Here is a 24,140-nt window from a genome sequence, read left to right on the forward strand (position 1 = left end):
GAGGGGGGATGGTGCGGTGCGCGCTGCGCGGCAAACTGACACAGAGGGAGGGGAAACTCACAGGGGCACTGGGCCATTCACGAGTGTCACCCAGCGGCATGGCCCCGCCCCTTTTTCTCCTCCATTTCGGGCAAATTTTCACTGACTCGAGTATAAGCCGAGGCGGCTTTTTTCAGCCCAAAAAGTGGGCTGAAAAACTAGGCTTATACTCGAGTATATACAGTAAGTCTAACTGCTATTGCTATTGCTATTAAGCCTGTTTCTGACTAACATTAGTACCTGAGACGGTTTGCATCTGGTTTGTTTTCTGGCATTATTCTCATCAGACTATCTGCTAATAGTATTAACAGACTACAATCCCTTCTGACCTTGGTCTTATGCCATCAGTTGATTTCCATAATAAGATCTCCTTGCACCCCAACTAATAAGTGAAGCCTTATTATAATGGTAGCCAAACTGCCCTAAAGGCCAAATCTGAAGCCTCATGAATTTGAAAGAATGCTAAAAGAAGCCAATTTATTATTTTACTAATTTAAATTAAAGACCACTCTAAAGCCTGGGGAAATGTTAAAAAGTAAAACTGACTCTAAAATGTTCAGATAAAAATCAGTTGTAAGATCAAGGCTTAATCCCCCATGTGTAGGCAGCAGAAGTAAATCCCATTGATTTTAGTGAGACTTAGTTTGAGATGACTACATTGGAGAGAAGCCCAAGAAAAGAACATAAGAACAGAGAGTACTAGGAGTTGGATCAGCCTATGTCCTTTCTAGTCCAGCATTCAGTGTCACACATTGGTCAACCACAGACATTCATAAACATGGAGGAAAGGATGGTGGCAATACAAAAATGAACAACAAAGTTCATGAAAGTTAGTTGGGACTAGAGACTTTTAGTAAACTATCCTTTGCAAAGTTTAAGGATGAGTACAAGCCATTAAGTAGCTAAAGCTGCATCACTTATACACAAAATATGACACCAACACACATATAAACCAGAGGTGGGTTCCTACCGGTTCGGAATGGTTTGGCCGAGTAGGTAGTAACTTGGCCGGATATGCACCTGAACCAGTTCTATCAGCACCGCCATAGGCGCCACCATCTGGTTTTTTGCTTCTGCCCATACGCAGAAGCAATTTTTTACTTCTGCGCATGCGTGAGTAGCATGCATCAAGCATGCCTACCCGAAGCGCAGCCCTGAGTGAACCGGCAGTAAAAGAAGCCGGAACCCATCCCTGATATAAACAATCCTTAGAGTTGAGGTTTCAAGCTCGATTTCATTGAGGGCCACATCAGTGTTGTATTTGACCTCTGGGGGGGGGGGTCAGAGTGGGTGTGTTCAGCTTGGTGTCACTCATGTCGGGGGAGGCGCCTGTGGAGGTCCAAGCACTCTGCTAACAAAAACAGGCTCCTGAGCTCCATTTTCGGCTGTGATGGCCTCCTGCAACCCTCTGCCAGTGAGGCACCGCGAGCCAGTCCATTGCTCTTTCCAGGGTAGCTCTGTGGCCAGATCTAAGAACCCCAGGGAGGCAGATCTATCCCCCAGGCCTTGAATTTGACATCCCTACCTTAGAGAGTATATCATAAGCAGAGGGCAACAATTTCTGAAGTACCCAATGACTTATTTCTCAGCAAAAGTATCAAGTCTTTTGGGATAGAAGAAAGCAAGCTAGATAGGAATATGGAAATAATGTGGCTAATTTTAACAAAGTGGGGAACTGCTGCAATAAGCCAGGATGTTTCAGAATAACATTGGTCATTTATCAGCAGCTACTAATAGAGAAAGAAAAAAAGAAGGCAAAGACGAAGATGAGATAAAGAGATGTGGAATATACAATTATCTCTATGGCTCTCTTCCTCTGGTGTCTTCTGTTCCATTTCTATTTCATATTGGAAGACTACAGTATTTTAGAAATGAAAGCTGCCCATAGATATCAAATTTGGATTTCTGGTACTGGGCAACCATATGTCCATCCCAAGCTTGGAGCAATGCTGAAAATCCTCATATGTAACAAATAATCAGATTAAATTTCATCACACTTCAGCTACCTTTTGTGCTTTAGGCATATCAGTGTGTCGCTGAGCACGTAGAGATCGTGCAGATTTAGGTGGCTTGACAGGAGCACAGTACATCTCCAGCCGTATCAGGTCACAGCTCTGGAAACAGCATTCATCCACTATTCCCCTAGTAGAAGAGGAACGCCTACTGCCTCCATAACCTGCTGGTTTACCTAAAGGGGACAAAAGTGGTCATTATAAAGGAACATAACAAAATCTTTCACATTCTGCTAATATTACAATATAATTAGGTGCATTACACTACAGAATAAGACACGCAGAGCAAATTCTATTGTATCCTTTACTGGATCAATGTGCTAGCAATATCTTACAGACCTACAGGAGTAGCCAGGTATCTTCATTTATTCACACATTTCTCTTCCATTCATCCTGGCTAGCAAAACCCATAGCAGTTAATAGCCAGAGCAACATCACTAAACTCACAGCTATAATAAAGTATCCAAATTACAATATAAAACAGGGATGTCAAACTTGATTTCATTGAGGGCTGTGTCAGGGTTGTGTTTGACCTTCTGGGGTGTGGGGCAGAGGGTGTGGTCTATGGTAACTGTGGTGGCCTGAGCACTCTGTCAGTGAAAACGGGCTCCTGAGCTCTGTTTCTGGCTGTGACGGCCTTCTGCAACCCTCTACCTGTGAAAACAGAGCTTGCGAGGGGCATGCGCTGCCCTACTGAGCTCCGTTTTTGTTGACAGAGGTGCCATGGGCCAGTCTTCTGCTGTTTCCAGAAAACAGATCTAAGCATCTCGTGGGCTGGATGCAACCCACAGGCCTTGAGTTTGACAGCCCTGGTCTAAAATAACAGATTCTGAGTATAAAGAATAAGTATTTAATGTTGTCTTCAAGCAAGCTGGAGAGGGACCCATCCTAATTGTAACAGGGAGAGAATTTTTACAAAAAATGATACCACTTTTCTCCTGGTTGATTTTTGACAATCATTTGTCTCTTGGCCACCACCATAAAAAGAGAACAATCAGACAATCAATAATTCACCACATAGGGGAAGGTTATTCCTTCGAATAGCTGGGTTCCAAAGGTTTTATATGGATTTGTATTTTTACACCAGCACCTTGAATTTAACTCAGAAATCTACAGAGGGTAATGAGTAGATATCACATATTGCTGAGAAACATCGAGCAAAGGTCCCACTGCTGCATTTTGAATTCACTATATGTCCAAGGGCAGGTCTTGGCAGATTCATTACATCAAGTTAACCTAATTTGGAGGTAATCAGCGGATGTTGACTTTATATTAAAAGGAATGATTCTTTGTTGAAGAGTAGTTCAATGGTAACCTGGTTAAAGATTAAAAAAAAACTATAAGAAGAAAAAGCAGGGCCTTGAAGTATTCAGACTGAAGTGGTATTTGTGTGGGAAAATGTGGCTATTCAGAATTCTAAATCTAAATTTTGGGAGTACGTTGGGCTCCTACTGGATCCAACACTTGTAAGACTGATTTTGTTGTGCCTGAAAGTGTTCCCACTTTTAATATAGTATGTACTAAACCCCTGTTAATCTGGCTTAGAAAATCCAAAGTGAAATAATTCTTACTTTGGGTTTGATTAGGACACTTTTTCCGAACAGCGTGAAAACACATTTTTTATCATTTTGTCTCATGTATCCACATAGTGGATTAAACTGCCATAAAGCAATCTCACTGAAAGGGTGGATATAAAACATGTTTTTGCTTAAATGATAAACAGCACTTCTTAGCAAGGGCACTGCCAGAGTACCCAAGATACTGTATTTTTGGAGTATAAGACACACCGGAGTATAAGATGATTTTGAAGAGGCAAAAATGGCCAGTTTTTCCTTCATTTCTGCCCTCCCCAGCCCCCAGGAGCATTCTGAAAGCCTCCTGAAGGCTATGCATGGCTATTTTGGTGAAGGGGGCAGGGTTTCAGGAGGCAAAAATGCTGTATTCAGTGTATAAGATGCACCCAGATTTTCAGTCTCTTTTTTGAGGGAAAAAGGTTCACCTTATACTCTGAAAAATATGGTAAGTGAAGTGGTTTTGGCCTCTGAGAATGAAAATCCCTCATATCCCTTCCCTTGGCAGTGAAAGTATGATCAAGTAAATGTTATGCTTTCATAAGACTTCAAATGGGCTAGAACAGCAAAGTTTAACAGCTTTATTGCTGCTAATGAAATGACTGGACCATGAGACAACAAACTGAGCTGTAATCATATGCGTATGTATGTATATGTGTATGTATGCATGTGCGTGTGTGTGTGTGTGTGTGTGTGTGTGTGTGTGTAAATGTATGTGTGTAGCCCTCAACTTATTGTACATCATGACCCATTGTATATCATGATGGTTGAAAGTCAAGGCACCTCTGTGACCAACTCAATTTTTATGACATTATTTTGTGGTTTTTGTTAAATTAATGCAGTGGAGGTTAAGTGAATAGCAGTTGATAAGCAAACCCATTTGCAGTGGGCATTTTTTGCTGGAAACCAGTAGTATACAATGGTTTCTGTCATAAATTGCAGTCATATAGCAATAGCAATAGCAGTTAGACTTATATACCGCTTCATAGGGCTTTCAGCCCTCTCTAAGCGGTTTACAGAGTCAGCATATTGCCCCCAACAATCCGGGTTCTCATTTTAACCACCTTGGAAGGATGGAAGGCTGAGTCAACCCTGAGCCGGTGAGATTTGAACCACTGAACTGCAGATAACAGTCAGCTGTAGTGGCCTTCACTACTGCACCATAACCACTGCACCACCTCGGCCCACATGACTATGGGATTCTGCAAAAGGTTGTAAATATGACCGCCCAAATACAATTATGTAACAACTGAAAGGAATGCTGGCGGCCAGAATTTTGAACAGATACTAAGTTGAGGATTACCTGCACATGCATATCTTTCTACCTACTCAGACCCCCCCCCCTTACATACATACATATATATACATGTACACACACACACACAAATTATGCAAACTGTAAACCCCACTGAATTGGGCAAATTTGTTGTTGTTGCCTGAACTTTGTTCGAGTTTGCACTCTTGTTGATTCATTTGTTCACATAATATGTGAACCAATAATATGTAAAGAGGGAGATGGATGGTTAAGAAATATGAAATACAAATAAATATTCCAAGAATATCTGTTGAATAGATCATAGCCTTTCTAGTAATAAAATAAACATGACCATTTAGTCAGCGGGGCCCTTCAAACTATTTGCTTGATAAATTCCAATAGATTTGAAAAAAGGTTTTCCCCAGGATATACATATAAAAAAGATATTTGTTTTGAATTTCACAAGTCAGTGAATTCCTCTAGTAGTATATAACATAACTTAGAGCAAAGCCATGCTCTGCTGTTAGGATATGTGCCATGATTATAAGAACAAAAAAATGGTATCAAATTAGTCACCTTAGCTAAGAGCCAAACAACACAAGGCATTTGGAAATCTTTCACTGGATTTGTTTTTAAAGCAATATTAGTGTGGGACTAAATCAAATTGGAAGGTCTGTTAGGAGCCACATTTTACTTCCAAACTTTCTTTGTCTTCTTCTTCCCTCCCCTCTTTCTGGAAGCTGCTATATGTCTCCAGAGAAAACTATATGTCCATTCAGCATGTTTTTCCACATGAACAAAAAAAGTAGCATGCAAAATTATTTCCAACCAGTAAACTGCAGTAGAATCTTGCTGTGACAAATCTTGCTGTTTATTGTTCCACTTAATTATGCCCTATTCCAGGATACTCTATTCCCATGATGGCACGCAGAGCCTTCTCTGTGGGCACGTGCACCATCGCCAGCTGCTCTTCTGGTTTCCCGTGCGCACATGCCCGCCGGCCAGCTGGTCTTCATGGGCACTGGAGTGCTGGAAAATGGCCTGAAAGCACCCCAAAAATAGCCAAAAAACAGACCCTTTTGGGGCTGTTTTCAGGCCATTTTTCAGGCTGTTTTCAGGCTGTTTTTCAGGTTTTTCAGGCTATTTTCAGGCTGTTTTTGGCCTGAAAAATAGCAATAGCAATAGCAGTTAGACTTATACACCGCTTCATAGGGCTTTCAGCCCTCTCTAAGCGGTTTACAGAGTCAGGATATTGCCCCCACAGTCTGGATCCTCATTTCACCCACCTCGGAAGGATGGAAGGCTGAGTCAACCTTGAGCTGGTGAGATTAGAACCGCTGAACTGCAGATAACAGTCAGCTGAAGTGGCCTGCAGTACTGCACCCTAACCACTGCGCCACCTCGGAAAATGTCCCAAAACCAGGCATGCATGCGCCAGCCAGCTGGTCTTTGGGTTTCCAGTGCATTCCGGTTTGGGCACTTGGTGTTGAAAAGGTTTACCATCACTGCTCTATTCTATGTCCCTTCCTATTCAATTCACATCTTCCCTGTTCAACAAATCCCTAAGCATTCTGTGTTCATTGTGTATATTCAAATGTCATAAATTTCATTGAACTTCCATTGGGTTAATAATATTAACCTACTGAATCAAACCTTGCAAATCTAATTCCTATTAAAACAATTCTACTTTGCAGAATTTTTGCAGCGTGTCCAGGATCAAGATCAATGGCCTTTGTCTGAGTTAATGTTTGTTATTCAAATCATTTATCTTGAAACCGGCTTTGCTGGGAAGGGCCAACTGGCTTAGGACATCACTGTCTCCGTGCCTAGAACCAATCTATGCAACTGAAAATTAAACCTGAGGTAGAAGCATGTTGGTTTAATGTTTATATGATTCCTCTGACATCTGGAGAGATCAACATTTTTATATCGAGATCAGGCACATGGAAAAACTGTTTGCAAGATGTAGTTTTGAATGATTGACCAGCTTTATTGTTCAAGGTATTCAGGCAATGGGAATTCAATATAAGATATTATATGTGTATAATTAAAGTTTTAGACTTGGATTTGGAGAGATTATACAATGGGATAGATATTCTGGTTATAAAATTGTAATACAAATAATATTTTGCAAACAACAACATGGTGTTCATGAAAATACATTAAAGTAAACTTGTTTTTTGTTCAGATTTCATTATTTATTTATTTGTGGAAAAATAAATTTCATGATGAATTTGAGCCTTTCTGTTTGTATAACATGGATTAATGGTGACAATTTTAATACCTATAGAGAATAAAAATCTTGTTAAAATGAATATTACATCAAGATTGGAATATATATTAAGAGAGACATCTATGTTAATTCCACTTAGATATCTTAAAATAATTATTGGTGTTTGGTAGGAAATCTAAATTCTGATTGTTATTCCCATGGTAAACTGATCCTTTGGAATAATTCTTATTTAAAATGGAAGGTAAAATCTCTTTTGAGTAAAGGATGAAAATAATAGATATTCTTGAGGTTCTTCAAGCTCATCCTGGAATGGGAAAATCTGGAGTAATCTGAAGGACCAATGAATATCTACATCTATGAAAAATTTGAGGGGTCCTTGGTGCTCTCTGAGCTTGCTTGCTTTCTTGCAGTTTCATTACCCAAACTAGGTAACACCATCAGTGCTAATTTTTTCATGGAACACGCATCTGCCCACTCTATCCCCCTGCCAAAAGGTCTTCCTGGGTGATCAGAAGAGCTAGTGCTTTGGTCAGCTTGATCAAGGTGTTGTGGACACTCATGGATGGAGGCCAAATGATAAAAAACCTTGCAGGCAAGTATGTAAAGGTAGAGTAGTTTTCGTCATTCTGACAACATTTCAATGTGTTGCACATCCTTTTGGAAGCTTCTAGGAAGCAGTTGTTAGTTCTTAGGATACCAAAATAATGGAAGTTCAGAAGATCCCTGTTGGCATTCACTGTCAACCATGGTATCTGTATGTCTAAGCTGACTTTGCCTGACACATGAATCCCTCTGCATATATCTTCAGAGAAATTATTTCCAGGATGGGGCTGGGGAATAGAGGAATTCCCTTGGTCATGTCCCAATAGGTGTCCTGTTATGTAAGTCAAGCTAGCTCCCAGTTTAATCTGTTGGTAGTCAACTCTCTGGACTACATTTGGACAGATTCATAAGATTGAATCATACAATTTCAGTAGCTTTGGGGAAAAAAAGAGTCAGGCTTAATATTTGACTCATTCAGTAGCTGGCTTCTGTAGCAAAGGGGCTTCACTTTAAATAGGGCAGGAGCAATGATGTAATTCAAAAGTGCTTTCCCTTGCTTGAAATATCCTCTTCACTATTGTCATCAGCTCATTTTTCTATCAGATATACGAGAGCCGAAGTTGTTTCCATAAAAGACATTTAAACAGCAGGTTCATTCTTCTGTCCACACATCTTAAATTTGCCAAGGTTGAGAAGCACTGCTCTGGAGAGTAGCTTTTATAGATTTCAGATATCAATCCCACCCACCCAAAATCTGTTTTTGGCTTCTCTTTACATCACCTATGAGAGTGCAAATGTTGACATGACTTTACCATTCATTAAAATCAGAAAGGGAAATCTGCCTTTTGAGACCTACCAGAACTGGACCACAAAAATCCAAAAAGTCACTTCATGTCAGCAAAATGTGAAAGTTTTCCATATGTCTGTGCTGTTATCCCATGGAATTTTGCAGTGCAGTTCTGGTACTCTTTATGGGGATGACTCAAAAGGATATCTGTTCAGTAGCTACTTTGGAAACAGGAATTAATACCATCACTGGTCATTAAGAAAGCTTTGAAAATACATTTCAGGCAAGCTTTTTTCATAGGGATTTTTGATAGCGTTAGTGTGCTGTATAATTTTAATATATTAAACTATTTAGCAATCCTTGATTTAGTGGATTATAGACTGTATAAGTGCGTAGGTCAATCCAATAGTACATAGAATTGAGTGAAAATGAGTAATCTGAGTATTATTTAAAAATGAGTCTGTCATCAATATCATAATAATGGTCATCTCATCATTTGAAAAGAAATACTAACATTTACTGCACACTTTTACTGCATTTTCAGTTGAACTATACTCTGAAGTATTTCTGAGAATATTTTTCCTTCCCGTTTTTCCTAGAAATGGTTATTTTGATGCCTGAGGCAAAGGGCAAACTTCAGGGAAATTTGTTTGAGAAGGGAAATGATGGCAAAGCCTGCGATTAGAGGAGCAAGGATTTTAAGAGAAGGCAACTTTGTACTTTCCAGATGTTTTGGATTTCTGCTCTCCTCAGCTCCAAACAGCAAGACCAGTGGCAAAAGATTCTGAAATCTGGAACTCTATATTTCCAGAACACATAAAATGTTGTTTATACTTTATGGTGACTTCAGTCTATAGTCTTTAAATTATTATTTGACTCCAACCGTGTGAGACATTACAGCTAATGGTTAGAATGGAGAGATGGCCACAAAGACCACAGATTGTTAACCTTTTATCATGGACTAAACAAGGCCTTTGTGCATTCAAAGAATGGCGGGTATTAGTGCCAAGATAGATAGGGTTACAAGATCTGAGCTGCAAATCTTGACCACCATCAGATGGCAGCAAAATGTTACAATTGATGCATCTTGTTATGTCCATTTTTGTTGTTGCACTCTAATGGTCATCCAGATAATTGCAACCTAGATCTGCCATTAGACAGATAGTTAGAAAAACAGGGAGACGAACAGAGATTTTATTTGAAAGTACGGAAACTGGACATTCTTCTAACATCTGACAAAACCTTGGCAATCTGGTTGTGTTACATAACCTTTTAACATTTCCATCTATCATCTATATCCATGATAGCGAACCTATGGCACGTATGCCACAGGTGGCATGCGGAGGCCTCTCTCCCAGCATGTGAGCCTCAGCTGAGCTCCACCAAGCATGGTCGTTGGCCAGCTGATTTTCGGGTCTCTGCAAAACACTATACAAGCCATCGATATGCATCCAATAGGAATAGGAAGTGCCTCACTGGAGCAGATAGAGGTAAATCCTAGAGAGGCAGGAATGCATCACTAAACAATTGAGACGAATGCTAGAAAGGAACAAAACTGCAAACAAGGCCGACATAACTCCTGTAACTGCGCCCTCCCTGCGCCCCTTTTTTTGTTCCTAGGAGGCTTCAGGGAGGCCTGCTAGGCGCAAAATGGGATGCAGGGTGGGTCGCATGCACATGTACAGCAGGAGGTGTGTGTGCGCATTGTATTATGGTTGTGGGCATGCGTACATGTGCTGTCATGTGCACGCATGCGCCTTCGGCACACAAGGACAAAAAGGTTAGCTATCACTGATCTCTATCTATCTATCTATCTATCTATCTATCTATCTATCTATCTATCTATCTATCATCTATCTATCTATCTATCTATCTATCTATCTATCTATCTATCATCTATGTAGCTATCTAGTTATCTATCATCTGTCTGTCTGTCTGTCTGTCTGTCGATCGATCGATCGATCTATTATCTATCTATCTATCTATCTATCTATCTATCTATCTATCTATCTATCTATCATCTATCTATCTATCTATCTATCTATCTATCATCTATCTATCATCTATGTAGCTATCTAGTTATCTATCATCTGTCTGTCTGTCTGTCTGTCTGTCTGTCGATCGATCGATCGATCGATCTATTATCTATCTATCTATCTATCTATCTATCTATCTATCTATCTATCTATCATCCATGTCTAGGAGGGTAAAAAATATAGGTATACATTACTTGAATGTAGCAGTTTTGAAGTTGGATGTTCAGGGTTTCAACTTGAAGAAGTTGGTGAAAGAAGATTTCCCAGTGATGTTTAAAAGTTCTCACTGTTTAAGGAATGTGGTCTCCCAGAGGAAACCTTGTAGTTTATGTTGGAATTAACTATGGTCCTTTGGAACCTGGCCTACTTTTACATAAGAATTATATCACTGCAATGTCTGCTTTAGGATTACTGTTGTGTAATTCTATGGAATTATCATAATTAGCCAGGCTTCTTCTGCAGACAAAATAATGTTTAATACATTAACCAGCTTGGTAACTTCTGAAAAAAAAATGGAGGGATATTGACGAAGAGACTCTACCAGGAAGAAAATAATCTTTCAGTGAAATCTCCATATTTGGGTGGGGATCAGACTCAACTTATTGGATAAAGGGAAGTGCGTGTCCTCAACCTTTCCTCGGTGATGGAAAAAGCCTGGAGGAAAAAACTTATGTTCACTTAAAACACAGTAGAAATTCACAGCTGGACACTTCAATTTCTATTCATATTAAAAAAAAAACCAAGTAATTTATTTTTAAAGATGTTATCCTCAATATCAGAAGGTAGAAGACCACTTAGAACAGTCTGGACCAGACTGTTTCTTTTAATCTCATGTGTAAAAGGAGGTACATTGATATTTTCTCTGATAACTCAGTGGTGGGATTCAATTTTTTTAAAACTACCGGTTCTGTGGGTGTGGCTTGGTGGGGGTGGCAGGAGAAGGATACTGTAAAATCTCCATTCCCTCCCCCCTCCAGAGCAAGGATACTGTAAAATCTCCATTCTCTCCCCACTCCAGGGGAAGGATATGTAAAATCTCCATTCCCTCCTGATTCCAGGGCAAGGATACTGTAAAATGCCCATTTCCCCCTCACTCCAGGGGAAGGATACTGTAAAATCTCCATTCTCTCCCCACGCCAGGGCAAGGATACTGTAAAATCTCCATTCCCTCTCCATTCCAGGGGAAGGATACTGTAAAATATCCATTCCCTCCCCATTCCAGGGGAAAGATACTGTAAAATCTCCATTCCCTTCCCCCTCCAGGGCAAGGAAACTGTAAAATGCCCATTCCCCCCTCACTCCAGGGGAAGGATACTGTAAAATCCCCATTCCCTCCTCTCTCCAGGGGAAGGATACTGTAAAATCCCCATTCCCCCCTCACTCCAGGGGAAGGATACTGTAAAATCTCCATTCCCTCCCCATTCCAGGGGAAGGATATGTAAAATCTCCATTTTCTCCCGATCAGCTGGGACTCAGGAGGCAGAGAATAGACTGGAGTGGGGCCAGTCAGAGATGGCATTTACCAGTTCTCTGAACTACTCTCCAGAACTGGTCAGAACCTGCTGAATACCACCTCTGTGATAAGTTAATAAATATTTATAGCAATAGCACTTAAACTTATACATTGCTTTACAGCCCTCTCTAAGTGGTTTATAGAGTGAGCATATTGCCCCCAACAATCTGGGTCCTCATTTTATCAACCTTGGAAGGATGGAAGGCTGAGTCAACTTTGAGCCAGTGAGAATCGAACTTCTGGAGTGAGCAGTGAGTTAGCGAGTTAGCCTGCAGTACTGCATTCTAACCACTGCACCACCATGGTTAGAGGGTTATAGAAAAAAGAATTCTTCCCTTCTCAATAATAAGATATCCTTTATTGACACTTTTTCTGTGTACACATTGGCGCACATTAAAAATGAAATTCTGATGCATGCTCTGAAAAGAATATACATATATGCCCTGAGAAAAAATGAGATTTTTATAACTTCTTCTGTGTTAGGCATTCAGTAGAGTTCATTTTCTCTCTATAGTTTGGCATCTTAAAAGTCATCAGAACACTTCCTTCTTGTTGCATTGTTTCTAGTCCAAGTTTTTTTGAAAGTTTAACATGAATCCCAAGAACAGTGAAAGATGTTTCTCACAGATATTTGTGATTATTATTTTTAACTGGCAGCTATCCTTTTCTCTTGCTGGATTCCATCTCTGGATTAAACAAACATAATAAATTATGGAATAGATGGATCAAGCCAAAGCCTGATCCAGAAGAACAGTTTTCACTTAATAATTGTTTTATGACTGATTTTATTTTCTCAGTCAATGTACCTATATTAAAATTGCTCAATGGTTTTTAGAACTTATCAACCACGTTAATGGAATGTATATTTTTTCAGTATGTAGAAAAACAGACAATTTCTATAGAAATGTTGTTGTTAGTTGCAAAGTCGTGTCTGATCCATCACGACCCCATGGACAACATTCCTCCAGGCCTTCCTGTCCTCTACCATCCTCTGGAGTCCATTGAAGCTCACGTCTACTGCTTCAGTGACTCCATCTACCTCATTCTCTGTGATCCCCTTCTTCTTTTGCCCTCAATCGTTCCAGCATTAGGCTCTTCTCCAGTGAGTCCTTCCTTCTCATTAGGTGGCCAAAATATTTGAGTTTCATCTTCAGGATCTGGCCTTCTAAAGAGCAGTCAGGCTTGATTTCCTCTAGGACTGACCACTTTGATCTCCTTGCAGTCCAAGAGACCCGCAGGAGTCTTCTCCAGCACCATAGTTCAAAAGCCTCAATTCTTTGGTGCTCAACCTTTCTTATGGTCCAAACTTCACAGCCATACATTACAACTGGGAAAACGATAATCCTAAAGATATTCATATTGCACAATAATGGTACAATATTTGTATCATTTTGCCATTATTACTCCATTAGTAATTTATTCTTCTATTGTTTCCCTAATCTAGTTTAATTTTCCTTCCATTGCCATTGCCTACAAAAACATTTCCAGAAAGTATGAACTGAAGTAATTGATACTTATCCATGTAGATATTAGTTAAAACAGTTATTAGAAGAAGAAGTAATACAGGTAGCCCTCAACTTACAACAATTCATTTAGGGATGAGTAGTGACCTTGAGGACACAGAGAAACCTTCAGGTGGCCTCAACGATTCTCTAAAAGGATGCAAATGACCAGCTGTCTGCAAGGAATATAAATCCTTCCATTTCCCACCATCCAGTCAGAGCCGAAGAAGCTTATTGGATGAGAAGTGAAATTTCAAAGAAAAAACAAGAAAGTCCAGTTGCCTCCCGAAAAAAAGCACCTTTGGGACGACCATGACCTGGATGATTGAGATTCTCTAACAACTGTAGTAATTTACTTAAAAAAAAACAGATTATGAAATAGGGCAAAACTCAGTAACTGCTTTGCTTAAAAATGGAAATGTTGGACTCAGCTGTGGTGCTAGATCAAGGACCAACTGTATATAATTCCTCTTTTTTTGGTCCTGGGTTCTTCTCAATGTTTAGCTTTCTTTTACTTAGAGAAGGGATCAAGTGGTCAAAGATGTTAGTTCTCATCCCTTTCACTGCAATTACTGGTGGATGTTTTCTTACCAACAGATAATGTGTGGAGTGGGGAGGATTGCCAAGTCAGAGGATGTATTGTGAGGGTACATTGCACCATTTGCAGTGAATCACAACAGATGCAACTGTGACAGGATAGGGATTGGCAATGGGGGCAACAGATGTCATGCCGGTATAGTTTACTGCTGACTCAAGCATGGGTGGATAGCACTTTAATTCAGCAATGGGGAAAGGCCCAAGGGTGCACATGTTCTTCTTGGCTCTATCTCTAGTTCTTGGAATTTATCAAAGCATCAAGAACAATGGGTCCTTTGTGCATGAGGGTGGCCAAAAGAATTATTTATTGTACAACATTGGAAGGCTAACGCTATACCTTATGTGTAGCAGTGGATTGCTGGTAAGTGTTATTGGAAATAAACCTCTGAAATAAACTTTTTTTTCTCTCCAACAGAAGGTCAAGAAAGAGAGCATTCTACTAATCGGCTTAATTTTTCTGGGGTTCTTTTGTTCATGATGCAAATTTCCAGGTTGTTTTTTTTCTGGGAAATTTTTTTAATGTGTAGTTTTGTTCAAAAACAACAAAACAACAATTCAAAGGTTGCAGAATATTTGGAGTGATAAAGTTTTCTTGAATAAAGTTTGAATCTACAGCTCTATATGGAACAGATATAAGTCTACTCCTGTTAAATTCAGTGTGTTCAGACTTATATTCACATATCACAAATTTATCTACTGTTCTCTTTACGGGCAAGAACAATGGGTCTTTTCCACCCGCTTTCTTTCTGTAATGCTAAATAAACATTTCAGAACAGGTGAGCCAATTAGGTGTAGAAGCCAAGAGACGGAGAGTTTTAATGCTGCTTTAGACATGAGAGCCCAATGGGTGATTTTGGGCCAGTCATTCTCTTGTCAGCACTCAGAAAATAACAATGGGAAATCACTTTGATGTTTATGTAGTCACCAGGAGTCAAGGCTAACTTGGATAAAATAAATTCATAGTAAGGAGGGGGAGTAACATTCTTATATACATATTTTATAGTGACTTTTTAATTATATGTTTCAGTTGGGTATATATCTGTATATTAATATTTATTATATATATAATGTATTCTGAGTGTAATGCTGTAATAAAAGATTAATGTAACAGAGCTATTATTTTTGAAAATATATTTGCAGCAGTCTTGCAAGTTTTGAGAACTCTTCAAAAAGTATTAATGCCTTTTTCACTTTAGGCAGTGGTAGAATAATACAAAATCTTTCTCTCTCTCTCTCTCTCTCTCTCTCTCTCTCTCTCTCTCTCTCTCTCTCCCTCCCTCCCTCCCTCCCTCCCTCCCTCCCTCCCTCCCTTCCTCCCCCTCCCTCCCTCCCTCCCTCCCCCCTAGATATGTGTATGTGTATGCACTCATCACTGTGTATAATAATAGCTTAGTTGTATTTCATTTTATTAGGAAAAAAAAGTTATTTTCCTTGTGTTAAGTCAGTGCCTCTTAAACTGCTGTGAAAATATAGCTTGTAAAATTCCGGCAGTCTCTAAACACCTTTTGATGTTCCGTGCACTCATAAAAAATAATTTGATTTATTTCATTTCCCTCTTGATGATTGTAAAATCCTGCCCCCTCTTGTAGAGTAAGGGTTCATCGAGATGGCTTTGCATAGAAGCCTTGAGCCCTCCAGGGTTGATTATTCCTTCTTTAAAAGGCAAATGAAGAAGATGAAAAAGGAAGAATAACAAGACTCAAGTTTAATTCAAGATTCTTAAACCTTTGTTTTGCATTCAGATACTTTTGTATCAAAGTGATAAAAATAAGAGTGTGAAGAAAATACTACCAGGTGACATTTCACATTTTGCAAGTTTTTAGGAGTCATACTCTAAATTTTGAGATATGCTACCTTAAACTACCTTTAAAGCATAATTAAAAAGGAGAAGTAAGTCTTAAAAGACATGAGAATCAGAAGTGGTATTCAGCCGGTTTGCACCGGTTTGCTCAAACCGGTGGCATAAATTTTGCCCAGTTTGGAGAGCCAGTAGCGATGGCCAGCTGCCCATGCCCCCAAACCAGTCCCCATGTCACTGGTTCTCATCCTGCCCATCTGATCACTGCTTGCTTGCATACTTTGCATACTGGCTCTCAAAGAGGCCGGCAGCTTGCCGCAGGCCACCAGAAAGTCCTCCAGTCAGCAAAAAAGCATCTGCCGTTGCCGCCATCTTCTTTGTGCATGCGCATCCCATTGCTTTACAAGTCCGCTTGCCTCTTTGAGAGCCAGTATGCAAAGAGGCGGCTAGGAGACTTCTATGCCAGCCAACTGCTTCCCAGTAGTGGCAGCTGGCTGGGGGCCACCGAAAACTCCAGTCAGCTTGCCTTCTGGACTAGACCAGCCACCACAGAAGGTAAGCAACCAAAGAGGTGGTTGATGGAGGGGGAGGAAGCAGGGAAATGTGGATGACTAATGAAGGGACGGCAGGGGTAGATAGGAAAAAAATCCTAAAAAATTTCCTACCTTTTCCTGTGGGTGTGGCTAGGTGGGGGGGATGTGACTGAGTGGGCATTCCACACCCACTCAGTCACATGCCCCCCCCCCACATAACCACGCCAACCAAACCAGTAGCAAAAATTTTTGAATCCCACCACTGATAAGAATGATAATCCACTACTGAAAGTTAGGGACAAATACTGCATCACTACATTTGATAGAACTATCAGTAAAGCCACTATAGATTAGTAGTGCAAGGACTCATGGGATACACTGATTGGCAACAATTCTCCATTATTCCAGAGAAGATTCATCCCCAACCTCTACTTAGAGAGGCCAGAGGCTGAATCTTTTATTATTATTTTCTTAAACTAGTTCTTTTGCTTCGCTACTACTTGCAAAGTGCTACAGATTTTGGGCTGCAGGTAGCACAAGTATAACAACCATGGATTGAAGCAAAGAATTAAACAGGCCTGTCAGACTGGCGACCAATGGGCCGGATGCACCATGTGCAGGCCACGCCCACCCCAGGTCCACAAAGGCAAAAAACATTGTGAAACATCACAATACGTCACGTGACATAATTGAGTTTGACGGCCATGAATTAGAGTATTCTGAATCTCTGTGCAGCATCTAGTAGTTCTTAAAATTTTTGCAGTCCAAATATGCAGCCCTTCTTGTTATCAGTGGCGGATTAAGGCTCACCGGTGCCCTAAGCTCTGACAAACCTTGGTGCCCCCCCCTCCTTTGTACGTACTGTACAACTCTTCATTGGTTTTTCTTTCTTTCTCAACTTTGTGGTGCCCCCTTGGGCCTGGTGCCCTAAGCATGTGCTTAGTCTGCTTAATGGTTAATATACACCACGGCTTGTTACACCGGCCATTTCATATTGTACTCTTTTCCTTTACTACCAAATTTCTGACAATAAAAAATGAATTATCAAATGTTTGATAAAAATGTTACAAATGTTTGATAAAAAGACACCCACGTTTTCATTTGAGCTACATGTGTCTTCATTTCCTAATAGTCTATATTGTTGAACCTCTTTTGGAAAAACTTCAGACATTCAACTCTTGAGACCTACGGGCAGGACTATCAGATTGGGGCTTAAAATTTTTGAATCTTTCTCAAATTGATTTGAACAAGTGATTGGTTTTACTCTTTAAGTCAGTGATGAAATTCAAATTTGTTTACTACCAGTTATGTGGGCGTGGCTTGGTGGGCGTAGCTTGGTGGGCATGGCACGGGAAGGATACTGCAAAATCCCCATTCCCACTCCCCCACTCTGGGGCCAGGCAAAGGTGGCATTTGCCTGTTCTCCGCTACCAGTTCTTCAGAGCCTGTCAGAACCTGCTGGATTTAACCCCTGCTTTAACTATAAGAAGTATAATAGGGATGTCAAACGCATGTTGTCACATTGTTGTCACGTGATGTATTGAGACTCCCCCCTTCGCTAAACTGGGGGTGGGCGTGGCCAGCATCTTAATTATCTGGCCTGTGGGCCGCGAGTTTGACACCACTAAAGAATAGCTATATACAAGATGCTATAGCTCAATAAATCCATTACCTTAGTGTTTATTATGTTATTCTCAGCAGTGTTTTGGATATTTGACCATTCCATTTTTTTTCCTGTAGAAACTTTTAAAACTGACATCTGATTTTGGAAGAGATTTTACCACTGGAGTCTTACTGAATATTAAAATAATGCTTGGAAAGTGTTGCTGGATGATAAGGCACTGAAATAGGGGAGACAAGTTATAAAAATTGTAATTTGTTCCTTATGTCACATAAACTCCCAGGTCAATTGTAATTTAACATGTGTGTGTGTGCGCGCGCATGTGCATGCGTGCGTGCGTTATTTATTTAATATTCTTTGTTATGAGAGATAATTCCAGTCTTTTTTCATGGTGACAAACTGATCAAAAATTAGGAAAGGTTTTATGTTGTGAGCCACAGCATTTCCAACTCTAATGCATTCGCTGTTGTAATAAGAGCCACTAGATCTTTACAAATTAATACTGGTTTTAAAATCAATATTTATTTTGAAGTGCAATAGATAAATCTTTCCTCTCTTGACTTTGGGAGGGGGAAAGGGGAGAGAAATAAAAGGGTGATCTAAGGATAAGCAAGCTTTGTGCTGCAGTGTTTCTTGCTTGCTTTGTCCCATCTGGCCAAGTTCTCTAATATTATTCAAGCTGATATGTTATAAAGTGCAACATTCGGGAGTTCAACAGATTGCTAGCATCTGAGTGCTAAAGCTGGCAATAATTACACAGCCATTCATTATTAACATTCTTTATTTCAGCTTTCAAACATCAGTTTCTCATGTCAGACATGGTCCCAAGCGATGATTTAATCCCCTTCCTTTACTACACCCAAGTATGTAGAAGATTCCTAAATGTCAGGCTGTTATTTAGTAGTCATCTAAAAGTTCTTTTGTGAACTTTTGTCTTGATGTAGCAGACTATGAGACATGTGCATAGTACAACCTGTACTTTCCTGAAGAAACCCTTGTGTGTTCCTCAGTTCCCCATAGTTTTCTTATTGTCATTAGCAAGCACCTTTGTGTAAGCGGTTTAACCTAACGCAATTCACTTCATGTTCAGTAATTGACGCCTGATTTCTGAGCCAAAGTCTCAGGGCCACCTGTTTGGCATTCTGACCATTCTGATTTGGCGGTGGAGGAGGCTTTGCGTTTCTTCGAAAAAATACCCTTGTTTTGAAATCAGAAGTGTACTTTATATTGGGAAAGAAAGAAAAAAATATTCAAGCCATCTTTCTCTTTGCATCTTATTGCTTGCAAGTACTGCTTAAATTCTGTTTCTACCCTATCTGACTCTGTCTCCAAAACTCAGCATTTTGCAAGCCATGTCAGCCCAGACTGGACAATAATAACTGGATTCTTAGATATTAGGTTTAGATTTAGATTCTAATCTAGATTCTTAGATACATATTGCCAAAAGTCACCCATCCAAATAATCAGAATCAGGTGTTCCAATCACTTCCATGGCCACATGTGTATAAAATCAAGTACTTAGGCATGCAGACTGTTTTTACACGCAGCACAAAGCTGTGGAAGAATGGATCACTCTCAGGAGCTCAGTGAATTCCAGCGTGGAACTGTGATAGGATGCCACCTGTGCAACAAATCCAGTCGTGAAATTTCCTCGCTCCTAACTATTCCACAGTCAACTGTCAGCTGTATTATAAGAACGTGGAAGTGTTTGGGAATGACAGCAATTCAGCCACAAAGTGGTAGGCCACGTAAACTGATGGAGTGGGGTCAGCGGATGCTGAGGCACATAGTGCGAAGAGGTCACCAACTTTCTGCAGAGTCAATCGCTACAGACCTCCAAACATCATGTGGCCTTCAGATTAGCTCAAGAACTGTGCGCAGAGAGCTTCATGGAATGGGTTTCCATGGCAAGCAGCTGCATCCAAGCCATACATCTCCAAGTGCAATGCAAAGTGTCAGATGCAGTGGTGTAAAGCACGCCGCCACTGGACTCTAGAGCAGTGGAGACGCGTTCTCTGGAGTGACAAATCACGCTTCTCCATCTGGCAATCTGATGGACGAGTCTGGGTTTGGTGGGTGCCAGGAGAACGATACTTGTCTGATTGCATTGTGCCAAGTGTAAAGTTTGGTGGAGGGGGGATTATGGTGTGGGGTTGTTTTTTAGGAGCTGGGCTTGGCCCCTTAGTTCCAGTGAAAGGAAGTCTGAATGCTTCAGCATACCAAGACATTTTGGACAATTCCATGCTCCCAACTTTGTGGGAACAGTTTGGAGCTGGCTCCTTCCTTTTCCAACATGACTATGCACCAGTGCACAAAGCAAGGTCCATAAAGACATGGATGACAGAGTCTGGTGTGGATGATCTTGACTGGCCTGCACAGAGTTCTGACCTCAACCTTATAGATCACCTTTGGGATGAATTAGAGTGGAGACTGTGAGCCAGGCCTTCTCGTCCAACATCAGTGTGTGACCTCACAAATGCGCTTCTGGAAGAATGGTTAAAAATCCCCATAAACACATTTCTAAACCTTGTGGACAGCCTTCCCAGAAGCGTTGAAGCTGTTATAGCTGCAAAGGGTGGACCAACGTCATATTGAACCCTATGGATTAGGAATGGGATGTCACTTACAGTAAGTTCATATGCAAGTAAAGGCAGGTGAGTGAACACTTTTGGCAATTTAGGGTATATTTTTTAAAATTCTAAAATACTTGGGAATAGCAACAATTCCTTTCTTCCTTCCTTCCTTCCTTCCTCCCTCCCTCCCTCCATCCCCTCCCTCCCTCCATCGTTCCTTCCCTCCCTCCCTCCCTCCCTCCTTCCTTCCTTCCTTCCTTCCTCTCTCTTTCTTCTCCCTCCCACTCCCTCCCTCCCTCCCTCCCTCCCTCCCAATCTTTGCTTTTCTCAATTTTATATGTATACACTTCTTAACTAACAGCTTATAGAAGAATGCACTTGGTCATTTTTAGATGCTTTCTCCTCCCCTTTGCAACAAATCTTCTCTAAGAAGCAGAAGAACCATTTAAGTTGATTTGGCTGACCATACAGGAAAAAGGAAATGACATTCCCTTGCAAAATCACCAATGGTCTCTTCATCTGTTTGGCAACTCCAGATGCTACATCCAAGCAAGTATTCTGGCTATTCTTTAGTAACTCACATACACATGCTCTGCTGAATTGAGATGGCAGTGCTTACATAGGACTAGTTTCCCTTGGAGAGGCACCACTAATTGTGCTTCTGCTTACTCAAATATACAAATGGAGTTAAGAGAATGATTCATAGCAGCAACATATTGGTAGATTAATTTTCATTGTCTAGATTCTCATTCTCTGCCAGATTTCTGGAGAATCCCTAGCATAATACAGTTTTTAGCAAGGGAAACTTCTCTTTGCCTCATACTCAAGACATCCTTCCTTCCATAACACATCTCATCTCTCTCTTTCTTTTGGTTCTGGCAGACTAGAATAGGAGTAGCTACCTATAGCTGCATAGTGGCTGCATATAGTCCCCAGAAATCTATTGGGTCATTTTAAAAAATGGAAATAGAAGCAGTTTGATGATTATTATGTATGGTTGTCTCTTTCAGACGCATTGGTAAGCACTCGACCCCTCAAAAGTTGTTCATCGGTATGCTAAGGTTTGAGTAATGTTTTATTCAATTAACTTCTCGTCCATGTTCAGTTTTCACATTTCTTAGGTAAGGGAGAGATGTTCATTTCGCAAACAAAGGCCATGGACATCTACAGGGTAATCAAGATAGAGTCTACAATTGTACAATTGAACCTTTGTCCCTATTTACTTGACATACAATGGTGGATACCCATTTCTAAGACAATTTATGATTGGCTAGTGTACCTATTTTAGCAGTTTCTATTTTCTTTTTTTAAGGGATGTGGTGGCTCAGTGGCTAAGCTTGTCAATCAGAAAGATTGGCAGTTCGGCGGTTTGAATCCCTAGCGCCACAAAACAGAGTGAGCTCCTGTTACTTGTCCCAGTTTCTGCCAACCTAGTAGTTCGAAACCATGTAAAAATGCAAGTAGAAAAATAGGAACCACATTTGGTGGGAAGGTAACATGCTCTGTGTGCCTTTGGCGTTGAATCATGCTGGCCACATGACCACAGAGATTCTTCGGACAGCACTGGCTCTTAGAGTCGGGAACGACTAGCACATATGTGTGAGGAAAACTTTCACCTTTACTATTTTCTTTTTTAACTACAAAGACTCTATTTTTAGGGGTTGGGTGGGAGTGTTTTGAGAAATAATTCATACTATTGAATAGTACCCAGTCAGATGCCTACTATAATGTTTTCCAGAAGCAGGTAAAAATCTGAATTATTCTGGGTAGTTTTGAGGAAACAAGGAAAGTGAGTAATGTTGGCTTGGTGGGTTAGATTATTTCAGTGTTATGACTTTATACTATTAATTGTGTTTCATTATGCTTTTATTTTTGTATTGTTATTTCTCAGGAATCTATTGTGTGATTAGATAAATGGATGGATAGGTAAGTAGTAGGTCGGTAGGTCGGTAGATAGGGGGTAAGTAGATAGATGATAGATAGATAGATAGATATTATCCCCTGATACTTACTACACTATTATTTATTTTCTATATTTAAAGAGGTTTCCAAATTCACCATTAGCATTCCTGCCACTAACACCTCTTGATAATCTTTGTGATACATTAGGGAAATAAAAGTTTATTCAGAAACTCACTACCTTGAACATTGATGTGATTTTAAAATACGGAATATATTTGCAAGCCTGACGGGAGTTACATAATGGTTTGATGTCAGCCTCTTGATTAGTATTGTACTATTGAGCAATTAAAGTTCAATTTGGATGAGAAAGTTCACACACGAGAACTGCCCAACAGTTCTAGGAATTTTGTATCTGTGAAGCATTAGTTTCCCCCTCCCCTGATGTTAAGGCAAGGAACAAATCTGGCTTGTTATTTTCCAAAAATTTTAGTGAACTTCAGGTCACTGAATAACTTTCTTATTGGTTGTACTGGACATTCAACTGCTTCCCCCCAGAAGATGGCATTAAAATAATTAAGTTTCATAAAAGATATTTCTTACACTTATTGCACAAGATCATCTGTCTTGGTGTAACATAGCTGGAAAGATTGTGACTTTCAAGATGTTGTAAAAAAAAAATCACTCTCAGCTCTCTTCTCTCCACTGCCCAAGCTGTCTAACACCATAGCACTAGGAATAGCACTTAGACTTATATACCGCTTCACAGTGCTTTACAGCACTCTGTAAGTGGTTTGCAATTAGCCTATTGCCCCCAATAATGTGGCTCCTCATTTTACTGACCTCAGAAGGCTGGATGCTGAGTTCATGTTGAACTGGTCAGGACTGAATTCCTGACAGTGAACAGTGAGTGAGGCTGCAATATTGCATTCTAACCACTGTGTCACCACAGCTCACGAATGCTTGGGAGCTGTCATCTTGTGAAATCTGGAGGGCCAGAATCTGGGTTCTTCATCCCTATTGCATTGCTCAAAGAGCCACTTGAGCAGTTGATAGTCCCCCCAAAAAATTGTTTGTACAACATAGTTCCCTCCAAATATATTGGAATTGCTTTGGTGTTACATTGAATATAATATTCACACAAATAAGACTAAAGAAAAATATGATGTGTTGCTGGTAAATCAAAGTATATTCACATTTGGAATTAAAGCATTATTTTCACAACTAGTAAAATCTTTGCCCGTCTAATTTTAAGATGCAAATTTTAACTGCATCTTCTGTAATAAAATTTTCCTTTTTTTTTCAAATTTCTGGCCCTGGATTTAGTAATTAACATTTAAAATCCTTCTGGATATATTCAAAGGCTATATTTTACAGTTCATTTATGCAGAATTAAAATGGAATAAGGAAACACTGAGCCACCTAAGCACTTTATATTGCGTGCCTAGAGGAGATTCAGAGTACTTTTCAAAATTTAGTGATGTGATTATTGAAAGCTGACATCTGGCAAATGCATATAATGCGTAAAGTAACCCTAACATAAACTGCCCACTTTTTAAAAGATAAAAACGGAACCGATTATTTGCCAAAAAGACAGTTAAAGAAATGATAGCTAAAGAAATGTCAAT

General features: G+C 40.1%; 1 protein-coding gene across 6 annotated transcripts in view; it reads right to left on the reverse strand.

Annotated features, from left to right (window-relative positions):
• The window catches only part of IGF1 (insulin like growth factor 1), a 73,425-nt gene that overhangs the window by 16,278 nt on the left and 33,007 nt on the right, over positions 1-24,140 (reverse strand). For all 6 annotated transcript variants that reach the window (XM_032221675.1, XM_032221671.1, XM_032221674.1 and 3 more), the window contains exon 3: positions 2,046-2,227. In XM_032221675.1, coding sequence (XP_032077566.1) covers positions 2,046-2,227 — 182 coding nt within the window. The remainder of the gene's footprint in view (positions 1-2,045; positions 2,228-24,140) is intronic.

The sequence above is a fragment of the Thamnophis elegans genome, chromosome 7 (assembly GCF_009769535.1).
Source record: "Thamnophis elegans isolate rThaEle1 chromosome 7, rThaEle1.pri, whole genome shotgun sequence".
NCBI classification, from domain to species: domain Eukaryota; kingdom Metazoa; phylum Chordata; class Lepidosauria; order Squamata; family Colubridae; genus Thamnophis; species Thamnophis elegans.